Below are 25,547 nucleotides of genomic sequence, written 5' to 3'. Positions count from 1 at the left end.
ACACACACACACACACACACACACACACCATTCCTTTTTTTCATATGCACATGCTAATAGGATTTAACATGGGGATTTAAAATTGACTAAATTACTGATGGAGAATTAAAAGTAATCTATTGTTACTCTTATGCATTTCTTATCATTCCCTTTTGTGATTTTTTCTCAAGGTGTTTCTGTGTATTATAAAAGCTGTATAAGGAAGAAGTTACTATTTTTAATAGATCTGATAACTTTATTTTTTTACAATGCGTATCTTTATTATATTGGGGGAGATTTCACTTATGATTAATTATTATATAGAAATTCAAGCCAAGCATGTGGGGGATCACAATAGCAACAGCAAAAATCGGAACAAAAGTGGCTTTGCTATTAAAACAGAGGGTGACAACATGACAATTTCTGGTGCCTGAGAACTCACCCACCCATTTCCTCCTTTAAGGTAGCAGGACCGTGTCCCCCAGCCAAGCTTGTCGTTCACGTGGGAATTGCTTTTGTCAAGTGTGAAAGGGTAAACAATAGCAATTCCCTACCATGCCAGTTTTGTTGAGCCCAAAATGCTTTGAAAACAATTAGCTACCTGGAAGTTGTCAGGGTAAAGAAAAGAATAATTGTTCCTAGCTTGAAATTTCACCTATAGCCGCCTTCTATACAGAAAATCTTTTTTCAATATTTCCATGATGGCTTCCAGAAACAATTTATATTCTTGCAAAGGAACCTTCTGTGGCTGTTTTTCATATGGTTACAAAGCCAAACCGATAATTGGTAACTGCATTCCAGTGACAGCAAGCTTACTTTACTGTATATTCTTAGAGAAAACAGGAAAAGAAGGCCCCATCTCTGTAGAGGTTATATGTGAGAAAATATATTATGCACGATGTGGGATGCAATCATGGCAGGACTTTATGAATTTACAGTAGCCTGGAAACTAGAGCTTAGGACTTTGAGAAGAAAGAGAAGTTGTTGACATTTGGATTCAATCCACCAATCACTGGTTCTGGGCCAGCTCCATAGGATGAACTGGAATAACAGGCACATGAGCTTGATTTACAAACTGATGGTAGAACATAGCACTCACCTATGGAATTAAATAACAATTTATAGCAAGTCTCAGGGGAAGGAAGACATCCTGACCATTCCATAACTTGGAGTTGGCCAAAGCCTCAAAAACTCAGTGTTATAAATTATTGTGCCTGCATTGCTGCCTGTGTTGGAATGTATGAAAGAATCTCGTTAACACTGTGTAAAGCAAAAGGCCTGAGAAGACTCTCTTTTGCATTGTGATTGATGCACAAACCCCACTGCCAGTATTAATTTCTGCATTGCACTGGAAAGGGAGGAATCTTGTTCTTCTCTGGACGACTTATGATTCCCATATATGATGAGAAGGATAATAATTGTGAACTAAATTTGTATTTCTTTTTTTACATGCATGTTAGAAATTCAGATGTCTACTTGTAATCAGTAACTGAACTAATAATATGTTGCCTCACAAAGAGATACGAATGTTAGATGAAGAGCTATGCTACAACAACAACAAAAGCCAGCGGGGGTCAGGGGGAGCGAAACATGTTTGGTCATAATTGCTGAGGAGAAAGTGGAGTTTTTTTGTCTCAGGGTTATGTTTCCCCTTCTGTCTTGCTACTGAAGGCCTATGATAATAATGTTACTGGCATAGGACTTTCTACTCCCCTGTGGTTCCCTTCAGAATCTGCCATGAACTTCCCATGAACATGGGAATTATACAGAAGTTCACTGTTGATTGTATGCATAAATGTCCATATCTCAGAGATTTTTACTGGATTAAAACAAAAAGAAAAGAGGTCAAGCCAAGAAAGAGTGCTTGTGAAAAACCTTGTTTTTCATGAAATTCATGAAAAAGGGAGCAGGCTTAAAAGAAATAATGATACCTGGCTTTAACCAAGCATTTCAAAATTAGCCATTTATGACAATAACATGATTAAAAACATGTGAGGAGAGATGCAAACTAATTTTTAAATAAGGAAATGTTTCTCAATATGGAAAAAATGTGTATGGCTATAAACAAATTAAAATTAATCAGAAATAACATACTGACTATGTGGCCTTTTTTCATGCTTCTGCTGTTTGTCTAAAGTCATTCAGTTATATTGTTCTATACAGTTTATGGAACACAGAACATACATGGGGTCTTCGGTTTGTCAGCTTCTGTAGGCAGACATATTTTCAAATATCACGCCTTCACAGACAGTTAATTTGAAGGAAACAGACATAAATGGACATCAAAATACAAACCTTCAGGATCTGTCACTGACAAGTTGTTATAGCTGATAATGGAGAAAACATGGCAGATTGGCTTGATAATTGTTGGGAAAGTGGTATGTCACCACACTTCAGATTGCTGTATGAATGCAGGCAGCTAGCTACGTTGCATCCAGGAGTTTATAATCTAGTAACAGTTGGACACAATATATGTGACACAAGATTTGGCAGGAATTCTCTTCAGTACTTGGTATTATTTTTAGAAACAACTCTTTTCCTATTTTTCTTGTTTTATACGTAACAGATTGTGTAAGGATCCAAAGAAGTTTACAAAAATGATTGTTCTTTCAAATAATTGGTTTGCCATTATTAGTGACAGAAAAGCCCATCAGATGATACAGTCAACCACCTCTACAGAGGAAACAGCCATTGTGTAACTAGTCCAGTGCCTGAGCATATTATTGCTGAACTGAAAACATTGGATGGCCATGTTACTTGAACAGTCAGAGTTCCTCATTATCACCATGAATACTCAATTTGAAAACTTTCTTGAAGGGGGACATGGAGAGAGTGAAACCAAACTGGAGGTTCAAGGGAATTTACCATGACTTGGTTCCTAGAGGATTTTTCAGGAATCCACCATTGCACATACAACCAATAATTCAGCTACACCAGTGATAAAATGAGAAACAGAAAGTGTTTGTGTCACTGTCGACACAAATCATTCCGAACATATAAAGTTGCCATATGAATATTCAAATCTGATCAAGAAGCAAGAAACCATGTATAATGGAGGGGATGGGGTAAGATAAATGGACCATTGAAACAGATCCTTTTCTTTTTCTTTGGGGTGAAAACAGACAATCATTTCTGCGTGGTTGCTCATTTAAAACATCCTACACAGCGGCTCTAACTATGATGGAGAACTCTGTCTGGAGAACTTGTTTATGCAGTGACCCAAGTCTTAACTTGCCTATACATTTGTGCAATGATAACACTGAAATACACGCTAGATGGCTTTTTATTAAAAGACATTTCATTTTGAAGTGTGACTTTCAGAGATTTAAAAAAAATGGTTTATGCACTTTGTGAAGTGTATGCTGCAGAATTCTCAAAACATGATTAACAACATTTCCAGTCCACTAAAAGCTTGGATTGGCCAATTTACTTTGTGAGGTTTCTGTCACTTATTTGATACTCAGCTAAACTAAACTCTGCTCTCTTGCTGCTCCATCTCTGTATTTTATAGTTTGTATTGTGATTTTATGGATTTTACTGTTATATTTTAACATTGTAAACTGTCGTGGGATCATTGATGAAAGGAAGTTTAGAGATCTAACAATACATAAATAAAATAAAAATAAACCCAAACCCAAAAACTACAGAGGCTTGCTTATGCTTCTTTATTTTGAAATATGATGGTTGGTTTTGAGATAGCTTATGTGATCTAAAAATGAGTTCCAATCTCAATAATAAGAATCAAACTGCAGTCAAAATATAGATAGACAGTACTCTGACTGAGAACCTTTGGGTTAATGACCATAGTGAGCTTTTCCATAATTGTAGCAAAGCTTTCCCCCTAGAAATAAAATCCTGCATTCTTTGTAGAGATGTTACCTCTAAATTTGAAGGAAAGCACCTAATGTGTCTTACTGGTTTGGACCATTTATGTTGTGCTCTATTAGTACTAGTTCTCATTGGTTATAGGTGATATTGTCTAAGAAAACCCAATACATTTCATTTGGGGTGGGGGTATTTTTCCCCCTGTTTAAAATTTGTTGGGTTTGTTTTTGGTTGGTGGATCACAATGCACTGAAATAAAAGCTAACACCTTACCTATTTTGTAGCTGTTTCTTGGACAAAGAGTTCTTTGTACCAAACAACCTTTAAAGCTATATTAAATATAGGACAGGTTGGGAAAGAATACAAGAAAAATTTATTTTCAAAGTCAAGGAACGTACTAACTGATTTGTCAATGTGTTTTTGTAGCTCAGGAAGCACCATATCTACTGCGGAACCTCACTGACCAGGTTGTCAACACCAGTCACTCTGTTACTCTGGAGTGTCTTGTTCATGGTGTGCCAAAGCCTCAGATATCCTGGTTTAAAAACAAGGAGGAGATACAGCAAGAATCAGGTGAGCTCAACACTTGCCTGCCATCCTTTATTTCTAGGTTTCTTGTCATGTGGTCCTGGCTCCAGAATTGTAAACCATAGATTGATTTAACAATACTTAGAGCTAGATGGTTGTGCCCCTGTGCAATCAGACTACCTTTGCAACTGACCCCTGCAAGCTGGGCAGAAAGGGTGCTGATTCTCATTCTGATCACCGCTAGTTGAAAGGAACAAGCCAAGCCAAAAGGCTTAGCTCAGACATTTTGATGACCGAGGTACAATATCCAAATTAAACTCCTATACATTTCTGAGTTAAATATATAATAAATGGAATAACACACAGTTTGATGCCTTTTAACTGTATCTAAACTAAGCCACCTAAACCAGCTGTTTCATTCTCTCTTACTGTAGAGCCAACCTTGATCAGCACAAACAAAGTAACAGTTAAATCAGCCACGGTTTCTCCAAATTCCCACAAAGAAAATACATTTTTTTTAAGATACCTCATGCTGTATTGGAAGTGCTATTTGGAAGTGCCTTAAATCAAGAGTTGATTAGATCTAATGTTTTCTTGGCAAGCACATTTCCCAAAGAACCTCCCTAGAAGCACTTTGCCAGAGATTTGGGACTAATTACCCATTGAAAAACTGCATGTGACTTTGGAAGAGGTGGAGGATCGCCAAACTGAATGCTCCTCGTCAAAAACTCCTTGCTGATGGAGAACTAGCATGTCAAAGACAGGGTCTAGTCTATCGGGATGTGCATGGAACTGGTTTGGTGCTTCTTTTTTGGAGCACCGAGCCAGTTCCGTAAACCGGTGTTTGAACCGGTTCGGAGGGCAGGGGGTTTGCTTTAATTTTTTTATTTTTTTTATTTGTTTATTAGAAACATTTAATATACCACCCACTCCGAAGACTTTGGGCGGTGTACAAAAACATGCAAAGTAAGACAACGTTAAAATTATGTTCTAAATTAAAAACTAAAGTAACTAACAAAAAAGACAAAAACAAATAGGTAAACTTCAGGGTAAAAGCCTGGCGAAAAAGAAAAGTCTTCAATAGAGATTTAAAAATCAATAAGGAAGGAGCAAAATGAATCTGAAGGGGAAGGGAGTTCTAGAGAAGTGGGGCAGCAACTGAAAAGGCCCTTTCACGGGTCCTAGTGCCCCGAACCTCTCGGAAATCAAGGACCGACAGAAGGGACATCTGAGAAGATCTGACTGGACGGGATGTAACTGGATGGGAGAGGTGGGTCTGTAGGTAGACAGGCGCCCAAACCCGCAAGGCTTTGAAGGTCAAAACCCGGACCTTAAGTGACGGGGAAGGCACTGCCTACTAGTCCTCCCCCACACCACCACACACACTGCTTTCCCCCTGCTGGTGCTCTCCTAAAAAGTGTGGGTGCGGGGCTGCAGCGTTCCTCCTTGCAGCCCCATTTAGCATCGCCATGTGTCCGCCATTTGTGTGGTGAAGCTGAACAGAGCTGCAAGGAGGAACACTGCAGCCCCACACCCACACTTTTTAGGAGAGCACCAGCAGGGGGAAAGTGGCAGGGCAGGGACAGGCAGGTAGGAGGCACCATCCCTGCTCCTTAAAGTAATCCCCCCCCACCCTCCTGGGAGTGCACAGAACCAGTTCTGTGCACATCCCTAGTAGTCTAGCCTTCTCCCTGAGCTGCTAGTTTTTTAAAGACCAGAGATCTTGTATTTTTACATAAGGGAGAATCCAAATATAAAAATCCCTACTAGGAACTAGTGTACTAGCCCTGACATCAGTACAGTGCCAAGTTTTCTGAACATGTGGAGCCGTTTTCTGAGTAGTAAGGCACAAATCTGACTTTTCCAACAATCTTTCATGACAAGTGGTAGGAGATTCAAACAGTTGCATTCTACTTGCCATGCGTAGGACGCTGCTTTATCTGCAGCAATGCAAACTGTTGAGGATCCGGCTTCAAGACTGTCATTAGCATATATGCGATATATTTAATAAAAGGGCCCAGCATGGTTTATGCCAGCCATGTACGTTTGTCAATCATATTATCATCCCCATTATTATAAATGGAAACTGCTGATCACTACCTTTTAAGGCCCTAAGAAGCTTGAGACCTTGTTATCTTAAGAACTGCCTACCCCCAAGTGACACTACCATCTGAGAGATCTCTCAGGGAGGCTCTACCCACAGAGTGAAACCTTCGGAGGCCTGGTGGTTGTGCATCTGAGACTGGGCCCTCTGAGTGCTTGCCCCCAGGCTATGAAATTCTCTCGCTGGGAAGATCAGTTCCTTCACCCCCCTCCTAGTCTTCTGCAGGCAGCTGAAGATGGTTGTATTCAGATCAGGTTTGCCCTTGGAGATTGAGAGGAAAATCTGCTGCATTCATCACTTTTTATGGCTTTGTGATTGTTTATGGAATGTTAGTGGCATCCTAATTCCGGCTTGGTGTTTTAAAAACAATTTTACATGGTTTTAAATAAGCTGTAAACCACATTCAGGCTTTATTAGTGACGGCAGTAAAGAAGATTTTATACATTTAAAATGAATAAACAATATTTATAGAACAGCAATGTGCATGGAGCTTTTTAAGAGGGTATACTTGGAACGTAATGACAATATCTGAATATAGAATGAGCAGTCATATTGCTAGGGTTGTCTTTTTTTAAAGCACCCTGCTAATTAAAATGATGGCTATGACTTTATTCCAATGACATTATGGTCGAAGACAGGGAAAGAGGGGAAACCAGCACCATTTGGAAGAAGAGGCTTCCATTTGCTCAATGTCTATCAGTGTCACTAGTCTGCTTGTCCCCTGCCGTAGCCATTTACCAGTTTAAGCACTGTTTAAAACAGAAATTTCCAACAGACCAGTTTGCACCTCTTGCCAGAACATTCACTGTTTCACGCTCCCCATTTCCCAAAGCAGTAGGATGTTCCAGAGTAGCCGCTACAAGGTCCGTTTCCTTGTGAGGAAAGAGTATTGGAGACCTATGCTACTTTTGTAACATTTTTATTTGCAAAAGTATAAGTTGAATGTAGGGAGCAAGCATGCAATTGCCCACCCAAAAGGACAATAGTTAAAGCAGCATTGCCGGCTCAAAAGAAACCAGCAGATGCATGAGGTCCAGAACCATCTGCAAAATCACAAGCTTCTGCTTCCTTTGCTGGTTACATTCCAATACTGTTTTTCTTCCACCCAAGTGGGTAATGTAGGTGTGTCCTATCGAGAAGCCACCAGACCTCAAAGGTTATTGAGGAAGTTTCTTCCAGCCATTAGAGTCCATTGATGAAGCATCTTCAGCTATGAACCATACAAAAAGGTCATGTCAATATCCCGAGAGGATATTTACAATAGTACTTTTCATGTAGGGTACATCACATAGTTTTTGATTGCTTCAATAAGCTTAGACTTCCCGAGAAGAGCATTGTATTAGAGAGGCAATTAATTTCAAATACTGTATTTCCCATTACACAGGAATTATATTAGGGCCAGGAAGCAAGAGTCTCCTGATTGAAAGAGCACAAGAGAATGATGCAGGGCGCTATCAGTGTGTAGCTACTAACCTGAAAGGGACAGTGGAAAGTTCAAGTTACGTCACCATACAAGGTAAAGCATTGCATGTGAAGGGGACTAATGACAATGGATTCTCTTTGTTTGATTTGTTTTCCGTCTTTGATCCGCTTGTAAATTGTAAATCGCTTTCCATAACGGAGATTTTGCATTTTCCGGAGAAACAGGTAAGTGGCTTGTTGACTGTGTGCAATATTATTTGAACAAAGCCTCAACAAAAGGAAATGCACCAGGTCAAAAAGGAAGCCAAAAGGAAATGCTAGATCAGAATGTCTTTATACTGACCTGAAAATAAGTTTTGCTGCAATCCAACAAAGAGTAGGGTCAGGGTAGAATGGTATATATTTAGCCTTGTTAGGCATTGCTCTGCTTGGTTTCCTGTTTCAGGCTCCTAAAGGCCAGAATGAGATATATTTGTCATTTTTGTGTCTTTGATTTCAATAGAGTGAGCTGTCAGATCCAATTTGAGGTTTGTCCAATTACTGTAAATTAAGGGTGTGCACAAAACCGCCTGGCCCAGTTTCATTCGAGGCTGTACTGGCCTCGAACTGGACCAGGCCAGCTCGGTTTTGCCTCCTCAACACCCCCTCCCCAGTTTGGCTCAGGATATATATATATATATATATATATATATATATATATATATATATATATATATAAATAAATTTTTGTATTTAACCCCTCTGGGGGGCTTCTCCAAGGCCGCAGGTGTGTGTGTGTGTGTGTGTGTCTGTCCATGGATATCCCCCCTCCCACCACTAGCCTCCATTTTGCTAAAAAGCTCCCAATTTGGGTGATCTTCAGCCCTTTCTGGGCCTTTCCCCCATTGCGGTGGCTATTTTGGAGGCTGCCGCACACGCGCAATGGGCCCTGCATGGCCGGGTCACGACAGGGGAAGCACAACTGGCTCTTTAGCTCCAGCACAGCATGCTTACACCGGACCGTGCACATCCCTACCATGCATTTGCACAGTGTATTGTGGGAGTTCCGGGGGCCGCAAGCCTCCTGGCTACATTTTGAGGCTTCCTCCCCTTGCCCCCTTTGAGCCCTTTCTCTAGTCGTGAGAATGGGCTCAGAGAATGTCCATGGCAAAATCCCACCATCTGTGACATTCACAACTCCCACCTTCATCTTAGATCTATTTGCATGCTTAGCAACCAACATATCTCAAACTAAGGGAAGGGGCAAGGACCATTTGACTGGAATCAAAGGCATACAAATAGACAGTAGACAATAGAGAGTTATTGGAAGCAGCTGGTTAGAAGCACAGTTAACAGTGAAGAAGCTGGGGTTTATTATCCAAACCACAGGGCAAGCAAAAAGGAAGTTCCAGTTTCTATGCAGAGACTGGACTAACTCTAGGTCACATTTCTGTTTACACTCCCATCACTTGGTGACCAACCTATTGGCATGACTACAATGCTGGGGTACAGTGATTAGAACTGAAGGGAAGAGAGAAGGCGGCAGCTGAGATAAGGTTGCAGATGAGGCAGTGAAGCAAGATTCCCAAAGGTATAGAGTGAAAAAAGAAGGAAGCAAAGACTAAGAGAAAGAAAGGAGAGCCAATTCAGGAGAATTATGTTTTACATCTGTTGCAAATTTGCTGATCACTGTAAATTGGTCTATCTGTGGATGTGCCTTCAGTGACTACTCCAGATGGGAGTTTCAGATTTGGGAGAAGGACCTTAATATTCCTTTAATGGCTATGGATGCTTCACTGAATGGGCAATTCACCTGCAGGGGTAGGGTCTGAAGCAAACATTTCTGAGAGTCAGTACGTGTAAGAAAAAAACAGGTTGGCAGTGTTCTGAAGCAGGGGTAAAGAGATGTTGTCTGAAATGGAAGCAGCATGGGGTAGAGGATCTCTCTTTGGGGATCTAATGTGGGTAGCAGATCTTCTGACGTTGGAATTCCTCTTTGCCTCCACTCATATTGTTATCATTTATATACCACTTTTCAATTTTAAAAAAGTTGTCAAAGTGGTTTACATAGAAACAAGTCTAACAGCAGCAGCAGCACCACCACCACCAACAACAATAACAGTAATAGTATGGTTCACAAAAGAAACACAAAGTAGACACCAGCAACACCCCCTGGAGGGATGCTGTGCTGGGACAGTTGCTCTCCCTCTGCTGAATATAAGGAAGTCACCACTTTAAAAGGTAAGGGAAAGTGTGCCATTAAGTCGATTTCAACTCCTGGTGCCCAGAAAACAAAACAGAGTTTTCTTTGGGTAGAATACAGGAGGGGTTTACCATTGCTACCTCCCGTGCAGTATGAGATGATGCCTTTGAGATGATGCTTCTGCCCGACACAGGTGTTTCCCATAGTCTGGGAAACATAGCAGCAGGGATTCAAACTGGCAACCTTCTGCTTGTTAGTCAAGCATTTCCCTGCTCCGCTACTTTAAAAGGTACCTCTGCCTAAGTTAGCAGGACTTCTTGTATATTTTCATATAAAACAAGTATCACCAAGATGTTGTAAGTGTTTCCTAATTCAAAGGAAATGGTAGTGCCTGGAGTGTGTAACACTGCACATGGGAACTAGCCAGGTCACATAAACATCCACATAGGCTAATACTTTGTCTATTTGCCTGTGAAATCAGTGCCTGCAGTCTTCACACAGGAGAAATCTTAGTGGCTACTGTGATATTACACCGGTGAATTGATTTGAAAAACAATTTGCAACTCAAGCAAGGAAGGAAACTGTCTGCTCTCTTTATTTCCTTAAAAAAAAATTATTTAGTCTCTGCCGATAGAACAAGCTGCTATTTTTGTATCAAAAGGGATGAATGAAGAAAAGAATTCAGCTGAACTCTTTCAGTAACTAGCACCCCCATCTAGTGACCATCCTAGGGTAGAGGATTGGCAGATATGAAATGGCTGGACCATATTATTACATATTTTTGAATTTATTTTATATGTGTATGAGTTGTTTTTACTCTGAAATAAGTTCTCAAAGGGATTTAAACATAGGATTAAAAATATACATATAAACCTGAAAAAACCCAACAACCTCAAAACCATGTCCCTGGTGCCACTACAGAACCGGTATTTCTATGTCTCTCAAGCCATTACACATCGAAGAAAGAAGGACCATGGAGCAAGGCCTCTTATTCTGATTTGAGTGAATAAGGATAAATATATGTGCACAAGACAGAGCAAGATACTCTTGGAAATATGAGGGACTGTCGATCCAGAGAGATACCTTTCTTATGTGTAGGCCATTGCTACATGCTGCTGCATAGGTGAGCCGGAGAGGAGAGCTGGTCTTGTAGTTGCAAACATGAATTGTCCCCTTTGCTAATCATAATCTGCCTTGGTTTGCATTTGGATGGGAGACTGCATGTGGGCACTGTAAGATATTGGGGCCATAGCTCAGTGGTAGAGCATGTGCTTGCATGAAGAAAGTCCCAGGTTAACTCCCTGGCATCTCTAGGTAGGGCTGGGAGAGACTCTTGCTTGAAACCTTGGAGAGTTGCTGCCAGTCAGTGTAGACAACCCTGAACTAGGTGGACCAGTGGTCTGTACCTAGGTGCAAACAGAGTGACCCACATGAGTTGCCTGTTCATATAAGTGATTGTTATGTGCAGGCAACCCACAGAGCCACTTGTATGTTCATGGCCATGTGCATGTCAGTGCAACCCTAGCACCTTTGCTCAGGATGGATAAGGGTGACTGAGCCTTCTTATCACTCTTTTGATGCAGATGCACTGCAAATCTGCATCTAAATAAATCAAATAAATAAATCTGACATATTTAGTTACTTACCTCATCCTCCCAGTGCTCAAGATGCCAAGCAAGGAGACAAATAGGAGGCAAATTCCAGTCTGTGCTACTGTGTGGGGGGTTTTCAGTGTGGTCCTGGTCACACACACTGTGCCTTGTCTGGCTGAGAGCAAGCATCTGTGATCTTGACTCAAACTTTCAACCCATATTTTTTGCATGGTGCTCTATGATGGCACTTCTGGTGTTATCTTTAAATGGAAAATCTAAACCAATGTATAATCACTCTCAGTTTAAAAGTGGAATGGGAACTAAATTTGAGAAAAAGACAAACTGAAAAGAGAGGAAAAAAATCAAGTTGAGGTGGGGGGGGGGGGAAAGGCCCTTTGGGGACAGGCAACCATCTTATTTATGTATTTTTCTATGTAAAACACTTTGAGAACTTTGATTGAAGATCAATATATAAATATTTGTAGTAGTAGTAGGGGGAAATGAAATCAAGCTGAGAAAGGCCCCAGGCTACGATCATATTCTCCCAGAATTTATTAAAAATAATATCAAATGATGAGCCCCTGTTTTGGCCTCACTTTTCACTTTTATTGATCGATTGGCATCTATCCCAAAGGACTGAGGGACTGCTATCATTTGTCCCCATTTACAGAAAACGGAAAAGAGATCTTCCCACCAATTATCGACCGATAAGCCTTTTGAGCATAATAGGTAAGGTCTATGCTAGGCATTTATACGAAGGTTGCTAGATTGGAGAGACTCTGAAAATATTCTAGCACCAGAACAGGCTGATTTCAGGCCTGGTTATTCACCACTGTCTCAAGCCTTGATTCTACAGCATCTGATAGCGCCCTTTATGCTGTGTCTGCTGACCTTAAATCTGCATTTGATTCAGTATCTAGGGAGAAGCTGTGGTCTAAACTTCAAACATCCACTATTGATTGTTTCTTACTTCTTTTAATATATAAATTGCATCAGAACACCTGTTTGAAAGAGGTGCAATATGGAATGTTATGTCTCTAAAGACATTCCATCAAACAAAGGCGTGAAGCAAGGATGCATTCTGGCTCCGCTATTATTTAATTTTTATATAAACTCTATGGTTGCCTCTCTGACTAATTCACACTTTCATTCCCCAGTATTAGCCTCTAAACCTGTAGCAGTGCTTTTGTATGCAGATGACGCTGTAATACTATCACAGACTCCTATTGGCCTGAGAAGAGCGCTTAATTCCCTCGCTTCTTACTGTAATGATCATGCTCTGCAGATCAATTACTCTAAAACCCAGATCATGAAGTTTACTAAGTGCCCCAAACTCTTCTGTTGGTCTATTGACAGACATAGGCTTGAGCAGGTCAGTTGTTAGAAGTACTTAGGTATTGTATTTCATTCCACCGTTAGTTGTTGAATCCATCAAGAATATGATGGTGGTGGAATATATGTCATTCCAAATGCTCAAAGGTCATCATAGGCAATACTGGCATTCTTCTACTCTAGAGGCGGACTTTTTTCCTCAGCAGCCATGAGACTTTTCAAGTCTAAGGTGTTAGCTCATTTGCTCTATGGAGCACAGCTCGGCCTTTATCCTAACATTCAAGCTGCTGAAGCTGTCCAATCTAAATTTCTTAGAAAGCTATTTCAAGTACCACGAGGCATTTCTAATGCAGCTCTGAGAGTGGAAGCAGGTCTGATAAATGTTGAGTCTAAAATCTGACTTTTAATATTTAAATTTTGGCTCAAAATAAACCTTAATCCCACTGGATTGTTACCGCTCATGTAGATAGCAGATAAGTTCACTTCCAACTGGGAAACAGAACTTAAAAGGAAATTATTTTCCTATGGGTTTGCTCCACAGTCATTGTTAGCTATGAATCTTGATCAAGCTAGCCTGGCACTCTCCCAAAGAATTTGTGACGTAATGTGACACTCTGATAGAATTTTATATCAAGGAGATTAATGGTGGGTAATCAACTATTGAATATGAAACCTGCTAATTACTTAGATAGGCTTACAGTAGCAAAATACTGTAGAACCTTCATGCTAGCACGCTTTGATGTTTTACCTTCTGCTGTGTTCAAAAAGTACCTTTGGATCAAAAAAGTTCCTTACACAGATTGGTTTTGTCCTTTCAAATCAGATGCCTTTGAGACACTATCGCATGTGCTACTAAACTGTAGTTTGCAGGGACACTTGCTATGAACTAATAGTACCCCTCCTAGCACTATTACCCTGTCTGCCTGGATGAGTTCTATGTTAGCTATCTTTTATCTGATAGTGATGACAGAATTACTTATGCAGTTGCTAAGTTCTGACTCATTGCCATTAGAATTCAAAGAGTGTATCTGTATAGCTGTACTCCATAAGGTCTACGAATAGCTGGATTATCTATTGTTACTGTCTGAGCTGTATGTATATATTTCTCTGGTCAGCAACCATAAATAAACTGAACTGAACTGAAAAAATGAAATCTACCCCACCCCAATTCAAGATGGCGGATGCATGAACATTTCAAGTACAAATGGGTTAACTTGTGAACCGCCAAACTGATTTGAATCAAATTTGCTATGGCTATAGGGACACATAGGAATGGCTCAAGGTATAGTTTGTAATGATGTCATCCACGCTGATTCAAGATGTAGGACACGTGAACATTTGAAGTGCAAGTGGGAACCAATCTGGACAAAATTTGGTACAGTTATAGGAACACATAGAGACACATCAAATGCATAGTTTGTTATGATGTCATCCACCCCAATTCAAGATGGCAGATGCAGGAACGTTTGAGGCATAAGTGAGCTTACTTGTGAACTGCCTAACCAATTTGGACCAAATTTAGGGACAGTGAAAGGGAAGTAGGCAGATTAGTTCTTACTACAACTTGTTTCATTTTGCAGATGATTTCCCCCAGCAAGGTTTGTTCTTCTAATGCTTTCTAGCAACACCTCAAATAGGAGGACTGTATGCTTATGAAATGTGCCTTGCGTTTGTATGAAGTTCTGATTTCCTTCCTCCTTCTCTAAGAGTGAGTTCTGTTATTATGGTGGTGAGGAGGGGTCGTCGCTCAATGACAAAGCACGTGCTTGGCAAGCAAAAAGTCCCAAACCCCAAGCCACCCCTGCTCCATAAAAGGATCCCAGGCCCTGGAAAGCTATTGCCGGAGCAGGCAACACTGTCCCAAAGAGTGCAATGGTCTGGCTCGGTATGAGACAGCTTCATCTGCCCTTATAACTAGGACTTCATACTGGCTTTTACTTTGTTTACAAAGTATTTATTTGAGTATTTATTTTTATTAGTTTCCCACCCTCCAGGAGGGAAGAAATGGGACTTCATTTCAATATCTGGCAACAAACAGGAACCCAGTTATCACTATGCAAATCCTGCCTTGCAGACTTGGTCAGGAGTGGAGCTGCAGAAAGAAATTCTGAATGTGAACAATGGTAAACAGCCATCACAGATTTCTGGGCTAGCCAAGGACCCCACAAGAAATACATTAATTTTGCCTCTTTCGTTTGCCAAAAATGCATCTGAGAAATTGTCGGACGCCTGGATAGCAACAGGATGCCTGCAAAATTGTGTTCTGAACTATTTTCCCCTTGCTGTCTCACTCGATGTTGAAACTACATTTCCAGAAGATCAGAGTAAGAGACATAGAATGAGTATTTTTTAAAAACAACAACAACAGGTCACATGTATTATTGGGACACAATCACAAGAGCTAAAAATGTATTTTGCCTTAAAAGTATTTTATGACTATCACAGAAATTGCACAAAAAGACTATTTCGATGACAACCCTTCTCTGAAGAATGCTCATTAAAATCTAATGTTTTCCAGATTTAGAATTTTTGTGTTGTTTCCGCTGCTCAGGCTGCTCAGTGTGCCCCCCAATGTATTTTTAACATTGATTTGTATCAGGTTTTCTGAAGGCTTTTTCAGGTTGTGACCTTGTAGGCTCTATGATTAAATTGCCTTTGCTATGAAGAGAAGAATCAACCTTTTTCTGATGAAAACTGCATTGATCATTGCTGGGGGCCCTGGGACAAAACTCTGCACTGAGTCTTCTATGACACATTGGGGCCCCACCTGCCCCTCAATGACTGGTTGGGCCCCCACATTCCCCAAGCATGCTGGCAGCGGGCAAGAGTGGGCAACAGCTCATTTCATCCTCCCCATAGGCAAATGTGGTGGAATCTTCCATGGTGGCAGCTCCTTTCCCTCCCACCCTTGGAGAGTAGGAGCCACTACCATATTCTGTCCTGATTCCCCAAGAGAGACAGAGAATAGGAAGAAGTGGAGCTGTCATCACTCCAATCAGTGGAGGAGGCAGCTCCTTCTCCTCCACGCCTCTTCTCCAGCCAATGGAACAGGCTCCTAGAGCCCATCTGGGGATGTTTCAGTTTGTTGATGGGAGTGCCAGACATAGCAGCAGTTCAAATCTCTTGACCAACTAATGCCACCACTGCCACCAGTACTGGGGGGCTTTAAGGACTGACCTGGATAGGTAGGCTTTCTTTCTTTTTCTTTTTAAAAAATCTTTTTATTGTTTTTCAACAAAATAACAAAAAGAAACATAGAAAAGGAAGATAAAAGTAATTTTACAATTAGCAGTTCTTACACATCTCATAATTACACACATCAATCGGGAGGTCCAGCAGCCCTCTGTTCTCCACCTTCCAAAAAAAACCACTCACCCACATAAATACACCCTTGCCAAGAATTGTTAGAAAAAAGGAGAGAGGGGGGAAAAACAACAACAAACCAACACAGAAATAGCCATATATTCTAGAAAGAAAAGCCAAATCTTGGATGAGGGTGTTGACCCTGTGCTAAATTGTAAATTATGAAAGGCTCCCAAGTAGAAATAAATGTTTCATCTGAAGTATTCCATAAGTAAGCAGTAACCTTAGCCATAGAGGCATATTCCCATAATTTTAATAACCACTCATCTACCGTTGGGATTATTTGTTGTCTCAATTTAGCTGCGTATAAGATCCTAGCTGCTGCAATTATATACAAAGACAGCTCTGAATACTTAGTAGGAATATAGGATTTAGTCATGTTTAACAACAACAACAAAAAACCCTCTGGAGAGTAAGGAAAATGTTTAAAATTTCTTGCATCATACAGTGAATTTCCCCCCAAAATTGTTGTGCTTTGCTACATGTCTACCACATATGATAAAATGTCCCCTCATGTCTCTTACACTTCCAGCAATCTTCAGAGTGGTTACTATCCATCTTTGCAATCATTGTGGGAGTAATAAACCATCTAAAATATATTTTGTATCAATTTCCCCTTAAAATGCTATTTGCTGTAAATTTAATATTCACCTTCCATTGGTATTCCCATTGTTGCATATGAATTGTTCTGCTTAAATTTTGTATCCTCTTGATCAGACAGTCTCTTACCTGTTCTGTTTCTGAATAATATTTCAATAGCAATTTATATATCAATCCCAGTAAATGATCAGTATTTTTAGTAGTTAATACTTCGAATTGTGTTAAGTCTCTAAGTTTGCGACCTTGTCTCTGTGTTTCTTTCTGCACTATATTACTAATTTGTAGATATTGAAACCATGAGGGCTCATTGGACCACTCTGAAGCAAGAGTTTGGATGGATTTCATTTTTGTTTTTCCTGTAGTTAAACTTTGCAGATTGTATGCCTTCTCTCTCCAGTAGGCAAAATATCTAGAGTTTTCCTCTCCATGAAAAGAAATGTGTGTGATAGATGCCAAAGGTGATAATTCCAGACTTATCCTGTTCTTATATTTGTCCCTAACATGTAATAAACTACTTCTAATTGTATGGGATTTTATGTCATGATCTTTCCTTTTTATGTTAGTCCATAAATACTTGTGTAACCCTTCTGGAAGGTCAAACCCTTCCATAGTCCTCATTGAACCATATGGTTCTTTGATCCAGTCTGAAATTCATGTCAAGCAACTTGTGTGATGATATAATTTCAGATTGAAAACAGCCAATCCTCTCTGATCTTTTGCATTTTGCATGACCCTGAACTTAATTCTTGGTTTTTTATTGGTCCAGATAAACGAATTTATATTCCTCTGCCACATTTTCAATGTTTTTTCCTCAATTTTAACAGGGATAATTTGAAATAGAAAGTTCATCTTTGAAAAAATGTTCATTTTAACCGCGGCTATCCTTCCCAGCCAAGAAAGATTTAATTTTTTTTCACCTGGTTGGATCTGCCATAATAAGGCTCTATGACGGTGAATAATTTTTCTTGAACCTTTATTATTCACTGTTAAATTAATCCCTAAATATTTAATTGGTTTTTTTGTCAGTTGAAATCCAGTCTTGTCTTTCAAATATAAAAGTTCTGTGTCTCACAGTTTCCATGTAAGGATCTGCATTTTGTTTTTATTAATCTTATATCCTGAAACCATGCCATAATGATTTATATGCTCCATTATTGAGTCCAAAGAGTGCTTTGGTTGAGTAATTGTAAAAACTACATCTTCTGCATACAATCTTATTTTATGTTCTTGATCCGTCATTTTAATTCCAGAGACTTTTTGTTCCTGCTATATCCTCTTCGCCAATGGTTCAAGAGCTAGGATAAACAGCAATGGTGAAAGGACACACCCTTGTCTAGTGCCCTTTGTAATAGTGCATTTTTTGGATATCGTCCCGTTCACTATTATCTTTGCTGATTGTTCCTGGTAAATGTTTTGAATCCATGAGAGAAAATTAGGACCACAGTTCATTTTTTCCTAATAGTTTAAAAAAGAAGGACAAATCAAGATTGTCAAAAGCTTTCTCCGCGTCCAAGAAAATCATCGCTGCTTTACTCTTATTCTTTGAAATATTATCTATTGCATTCAATATATATATCTCAGATTCTTTCATGTATCTCTTCAGTACATATCCTGTCTGATCCGGATGTATTATACCAATTAAAAAGCCTTTCAGCCTTCCTGCCAAAATCGCCGCAAAAAATTTGTAACATTCAGCAGAGAAATTGGTCTAAACGATTCTGGTCTAGTTGGATCCTTTCCTGCCTTGTAAATAAGAGAGATGAATGCTTCTTGCCAAGAAGAGGGCAGTGTATGACAATGTATTATTTCATTCATCACTTGGGTCAATGGGCTGATTAATATTTCTTGAAAAGACTTGTAACAGACTGCTGAAAATCCACCTGGGCCTGGTGTCGCATTAGGCCTCAGCCGCTGTATTACCTCTTTTGTTTCTTCCTCTGAAATTGGTTTATTCAGCAGCTCTTTCTGCCAATCGATGAACTCTTGATATGTGTAAATCCTCTAAATACTGTGAGACCTTCTCAGGATCCAGGGTTTGCTTTCTGTATAATATGGTATAGTATTCTGTAAACTGGTCTATCATCTTATCTGTATTTGAGATGAATTCCTCCCCATTCCATATTGAAGTGATAGTTCTCTTCTCCTGCTCTTTTCTCAATTGGTACGCCAATAATTTATCGGGCTTATTACCTTTCTCAAAATATTTTTGTCTTGCAAAAGTTATATTCCTGTATGTCTCTTTTGTCTCTATGAGATCCATTTGTTTATGGAGCTCCTTTATGCTTTGCCATATATCTGTTGAGGGATTCGCCTTATGAGCCATTTCTAATCTATTCAACTCATTCAATAGTAACAGAAGATTATTCAATCTCCATCTTCTTGGAACGATAGGTTCCCTATTAAACCTCCCTGATCCATTTTTGGAAGGGCAGTATAGAAATCAAATAAATCATCATCATCATCAGATTGTGATCTGCGTATGTTAACGGTGCAACCTCCACTTCAATCAGCCTTGATAATGCAGATTTTGAAGTTAAACACATATCAATCCTCGAATATGTTTGGTGTCAGGGGAAAAATGGTATAGCCCTTCTCCAAGGGATGTTTATATCGCCATACATCTTCTAAAAGATAGGAGCGCCATATAGTCAAATACATTTTTTGGATATTTGCCAGAATTCTTCTTGTACCCTCCTGTTTTATTTATTGAAGGGAGGAGTACAGTGGAAAGAAATGTATGATTAAAGCAATCCTATTAAAGATATGTTCAACTGCAAATGGGTGTTTTAGCTTCAACAACAAAAACAACAAAGATTTATATAACGCTTTTCAACAAAGGTTTCCAAAGCGGTTTACATAGATAAATAATAAATAAATAATATGGATCCCTGTCCCCAAGGGCTCACAATCTAAAAAGAAACATATGATAGACACCAGCAACAGTCACTGGAGGTACTGTGCTGGGGCTGAATAGGGCCAGTTACTCTCCCCCTGCTAAATAAAGAGAATCACCACGTTAAAGATGTGCCTCTTTGCCCATTTATCAGGGGTCTTTAATTCATACAATTAAAGTCCTAACTGTATGAATTCCCAGGCAGACTAGAGAAAAAGGCTTAGAGAAGGAGGTGGCTGGATTTAAGAAAAAGGAGCAGGGATAGAGATGGGCCCAGAGAGGAGCAAACATTCATACTACCTGAGCTTCTACTGGCTCAGAGACCTTGAGGCTTCTTGAACAACTGAAGGACCTCGTTCCTCAGGGACAGCTCAGTTGAAAGCAGGGGTGAGAAGCCAGAGGGGTTAGGTGACAGAGGCAAATCTACGAGGGTACCTTCTCCATGGAACCAGCTTCCTATGTTGGCAAGGAAGACTGAGAAGATTGGGTTAGGCCAGGGGACCGATCTGGAAATTGGCATGAAAAGCTGGACACAGTCCAGTGTAATGGTGTGTGAGCAGTAAATCGCCCAAACCACTGGTGACTCTAAGGTTTGTGTGGGTTGCAAAGGAGCACACTGGATCATGGAACTGGGATTTGATATACCCAAGAACATGTCTGAGGGCAACATCCCAATTGACTTTCTTTCTTGACTAGGGAAGTTCCGGGGAATCTCAAAAGATCCCATTGTTTTGTCTGCTGTGCTGCACTACAACACACTGAGTGAATAGGAAGATGTAAATGGAGTGGTTGAACATACAGACATGGGAACTCTTTGGAATGGAAACACCTACAAAACTAATCAACATTTTAATGGGTACATTTCCAAGTTCCTATCGCTCCCTCCAGCCTTCTTTTGAAAAGAGGGAGTGAGCATTCACGGAGTCTTATCTGACTTCCTTGCTGAGATAATTGGCTTTTAGCTCATTTGAGGCATCTATGGAGGGGAGGTAAACCAAAGGAGGGTCAATCATGCAGAGAGAGCTTGAATGCAGAGTTAACTGTTGTAATTTAACTTTGGGAGTCTACTCAGATATCCCAGGATGGGGAAGGCGCGAGACGAGCTCCCTTTTAATTTGGTTCTTTTGCAGCTGCTAAATCTAGGAGTAACTGTCCCACTACCTACTGAGTGATTGTTCCCCAATATGCCAACCGAGAGCTCATGATGCTGTGGGCAGGTCAAAAGTGAGACCCATATATCTGCAGTCTCAAACACAGGCAGAGAGGCTTCTGGGAGCCGGCTGAAAAGCAGTGCTAGCAACAATATTTTGGGGTGATGCAAAGCACTTCCAAAGGCATAAAATATAGTATTCACTCCCCCACTCACCCTCCTACATGCCCAACACTGTGCAGCTAGAAAAGGTCTCTGAAGCATGGAGATGTCTTCCTGGCGCGTCCATGCTCCCAAGGAAACGCTGGAACTAATTCCTTGATGCAAGGTGTAGGGACATATGAAGCTGCCTTAAACTGAGTCAGACGCTTGGTCCATCTAAGTCAGTATTATCTACCCAGACTGACTGCAGCTCTCTAGGGTTTAGGCAGGAAATATTTTCTAGTCCTTTCTGGAGATGCAAGAAATTGAACCTGGGACCTTTAATATGCAAAGCACGTGCTCTGCTGTTACTTTCATTTGTATATTGCTTTTCAATTAGCAGTTCTCAAAGCAGTTTACATAGAAAAAGAATAATGACAATAAAATGGATCCCTGTCCCCCAAAGGGCTTGCAGTCTAAAAAGAAACACAAGGTAGACACCAGCAACAGCCACCAGAGGGGTGCAAAGCTGGGGTAGAATAAGAACAGCCCTGCTAGATCAGGCTCAAGGCCTATCCAGTCCAGCATCCTGTTTCACACAGTACCCCACCATATGCCTCCAAGAAGCGCACAGATAGGGGATGAAGGCTTGCCCCTTCTCCTGCCGTTACTCCCCTTCAACTGGTATGTAGTGGCATCTTGTCTCTGAGGCTGGAGGTGGTCTATAGCCACCAGACTAGTAGCCATTGATAGACCTGCCCTCCATGACTTTGTCTATGCCCCTTTTAAAGCCACCCAAGCTAATGGCCGTCATCACATCCCATGGCAGAGAATTCCATAAATTAATTATATGCTGTGTGAAGTATTACTTCCTTTTGTCAGTCCTAAATTTCCCGACCTTCAGTTTCATGGGATGACCCCTAGTTCTAGTGCTGTGAGAGAGGAAGAAACATTTATCCTTGTCCACGCTCTCTATTCCATGCATAATTTTATACACTTCTATCTTGTCTTCCCATAGTTGCCTCTTTTCCAAACTAAAGAGCCCCAGATGCTGTAGCCTTGCTTCATAAAGAAGCTGCTCCAGACCCCTGATCACCTTGGTTGCCCTCTTCTTAACTTTTTCCAGTTTTTCAATGCCCTTCTTAAGATATGGTGACCACAACTGAACACAGTACTCCAAATCTGGCCACACCATAGATTTGTATAAGGGTGTTATAACACTAGCATTTTTATTTTAAATCCCCTTCCTAATAATCAATAGAATGGATTTTGCCTTTTTCACAGCTACCACACACTGAGTCAACACTTTCAACGAGCTGTCCACCACAACCCCAAGATCTCTCTCATGGTCAGTCACTGACAGCTCAGATCCCATCAGCATAAATGTGAAGTTGGGTTTTTGTGCCCCAATATGCATCACTTTACACTTGCTGACACTGAACCACATTTCCCATTTGGTCACCCACTCCCCCAGTTTGGAGAGAACTTTTTGGAGTGCCTTACAATCTGTTCTGGATTTCACTACCCTGAATAGTTTAGTGTCATCTGCAAATTTGGTCACTTCACTGCTTACCCCAACTTCTAGATCATTTATGAACAAGTTAAAGAGCACTGGCCCCTGCAAAGATCATTGGGGACATATTGCACTACAGTCCTTCCTCAGGAAAACGTTCTGTTCTACAAAAGGGGGAAGGCAGAAATTTTTCCAAATCCCCTCACTTTACAATCAGCCCATTTCCCCAGAACAATAACAACAAAAATACCTCACAAAGCTTCTTCAGTTTATTGCTTACACCACCCTGACCATTTCCAGGCCATCACAGATGCCTCAGTTCTCATATAAAAGCCCCCAAATTATCTGCATGTCTGTAATGTTGAGTATAACAAAGCAGTAATACAAGTAGGTTTCAGTGAGTACAAATCCAAAAAGCATAGCATTGTTAAGTGAAAAGAAAAATGAGGGTTTTTTTTTGTTTTTTTAAAATTGGAGATAATGTGCCATTTAAAATTAAAAGGAAGAAAATGTTTTTAAGGACTGATTTAAATGTATTAAACATATTTCAAATACATTTTTTAAATACAAGGTTATCTTGGGAAATGCCTTTTTATATAGCGTGGTAAAGAAATGCTACTATGTAGCGTCCCCAAAATTTATGTTCTGAGAATATTTCAAGCTATTTTAAAGTGTTTCAGTGTCTTATTGGAGAGTATGAGGCTGACTGGCATTGTTCTTAAGTAAGTTAGCTCCAGAACAAAGAAGCAATGAGAAAACAGGAAACCTATCCTATGGTAATCCAATTGCAACTGAAAAATAATCTCCCGTGAATTTCCTGGGTCCCGCCTTTTATAGAGAAAAGTTATCTGATAAGGAGAAGGAATGGCCAACCTCATGTTGGGAACTGGACCAATTAGAATCTGACATGCTATGAAATGCCAGGGTTATAACAGCCAATCAGAAAGGCTGGCATCAGGAAGGGAAATTTGAACTAAGCACTCACAAGTGTTGAGCGATTAATTAGGCTGAAGAAAGATATAGTTCTGCTTCACACCCCACAGGGCAGTTGACAGGAATGAGGAAATTCCTTTAAGGCATCTACAGGCCACTCAGCCTGTCAAACAACAACATCTGGGCAGGAAGTGGGGGGAAGTAAGGAGGCTTCTGCTGTCTAGTGATAGACAACACATCCATATGGGTATCTGCTCTGTAAACCCTGAAGCCAAAATGGAGGATTTCACCCTTTGAAAAATGAAAGTTAGTAAGATTTCTGTTAGTAAAAATTAGCCCATTTTTATTTTTGGTAAAGTGAAATGAACCTGTGAATGGGCCCTGAGTGATGTTAGAATATAACCAATTGCGGATTAGATGTATACCCTAACAGGTGTGAGAGGCATATTCTTTTATGTGACTGGCTATATATGGATCTATAATTCCAGCTGCATCTGATTGTTAATGTTCGGAATAATGAAATGCACAACTCTACTGAAGAACTGTTCACAGTGACAATCACTTTGAGTTTTATCATTCCATTTGAATGGCAAGTTAGCCACGGCATCTTCTCATGTACCAAAACTGAACGAAGTAATTTATTATCGTATGTGTGCAGTTAGTCTGTGCAGAAAAGGGAGAGAGATAATTTCTTGTAGCAGAAAGAATAGCAAGATTATGGTGACTGGCAGAGTTTTCCTCTGAACAACTCCACTATCTTAACTGAGCTATGAATGATAACAGGAAAACATGAGTCTGAATATCAGTTCTTCACACTATTTTTCCCCTCTGTGGCTCTGTTGCTTCTGCATTCATTCAAATTAAGCACCTCTTTTCATCTCTGGAATCCTTCCATGAGATTTGGTACTGGACCTGGTTATAGGGACACTAAATACAAATCTTAGTTCAGTCATGGACTCTTCATAGTTATTTGGCCAAAATTTATCTCTCCCTCTTTCCTTGCCATTTGTCCCTTCTCATAAAAAGGAGAACTATACTATTAGACTGGAGCTATTCCACACTGGGGTCATTTCACTTTACCATGACAACAAACCCGAGCTTGCCATCAAGTACCTCCTCCCCAATTTATTTATTATACTTTTTGGTCACCTTTTGTCCGAAGACCCCAAGGCAGTTCACAATACAATAAAACATCATAAAGTATGATAGAAGTTCCAACCATAACAGTACCAGAATAAAACAAAACAAAACCCAGCAGCCAGAATTAGAAGGATCAACCAAAAGGGGGGAAAAACCCAACACACAGCAGAGCAGCTTCTCTATATCACCTCCCAAAGGCATGAGTAGCTTTTGACCGTCTTCAGGATACTACTACCCCAGGAAGGGAGTATATACCCAACAGGGAGCCACAGCCAATCAGATCTTCTTTCCTTGTTTAGCTGTGTAGCACACATGCTTACAGACAGATGCTTGGCATATTCATACTTTACCATTTTAAGGGGAGTGCATTTACACTCAATATTTGGACAATTTAAAATAACTTCAGTCAGGGTTGTAGCAAGGATCCCAGAAGCCTGGGGACAAGCCACCAAGCTCACTGGCCACGCCCCTTTCCCCAAGTCATTGCATCGACCTAGCGGTATGGCCAGTGTGGGGACCAAACGCATGGTGGCCCCTTGCCTTTTCCAGTCAGCAGAGAGAGTGCTGCACCAACTGCCGAGGGAGAGGGGCTACTGCATTCCTCACGCTAGCCATGCCTTCTGTGTTGGCATGGTGATGTGGGGGAAGGGGGCAGTGGGGACTGAGTGAGAAGTGCAGTGGGGGAGGGGTAATGGAGCAGGGGTGCAAGGGGCACATTGGTGACCCCGTGGCCCAGTGACATTTCTCTGCCCTGCTATGTTGTCCCTATTCACATCACATGACTTTAATATACACCTTTAAAAAGTTGTGTGTGAAGTGGCCCTAAGCGAAACCGTTATGTGACTGCCCC

General features: G+C 40.5%; 1 protein-coding gene across 11 annotated transcripts in view; it reads left to right on the top strand.

Annotated features, from left to right (window-relative positions):
* Positions 1 to 25,547, top strand: part of FLT1 (fms related receptor tyrosine kinase 1) — a 232,178-nt gene that overhangs the window by 148,014 nt on the left and 58,617 nt on the right. For 9 of the 11 annotated variants that reach the window (XM_053305539.1, XM_053305540.1, XM_053305538.1 and 6 more), the window contains 2 exons: positions 4,231 to 4,377; positions 7,821 to 7,952. In XM_053305539.1, the coding sequence (XP_053161514.1) occupies positions 4,231 to 4,377; positions 7,821 to 7,952 (279 nt within the window). Of the gene's footprint in view, positions 1 to 4,230; positions 4,378 to 7,820; positions 7,953 to 14,943; positions 17,454 to 25,547 lie in introns of those variants that run through there. The other 2 variants (XM_053305543.1, XM_053305544.1) reach the window with 2 other exon arrangements.

Source organism: Hemicordylus capensis, chromosome 3 (genome assembly GCF_027244095.1).
Source record: "Hemicordylus capensis ecotype Gifberg chromosome 3, rHemCap1.1.pri, whole genome shotgun sequence".
NCBI classification, from domain to species: domain Eukaryota; kingdom Metazoa; phylum Chordata; class Lepidosauria; order Squamata; family Cordylidae; genus Hemicordylus; species Hemicordylus capensis.
The sequence above is the reverse complement of the archived record's forward strand: the minus strand, read 5'-3'. Positions and strand labels throughout refer to the sequence as shown.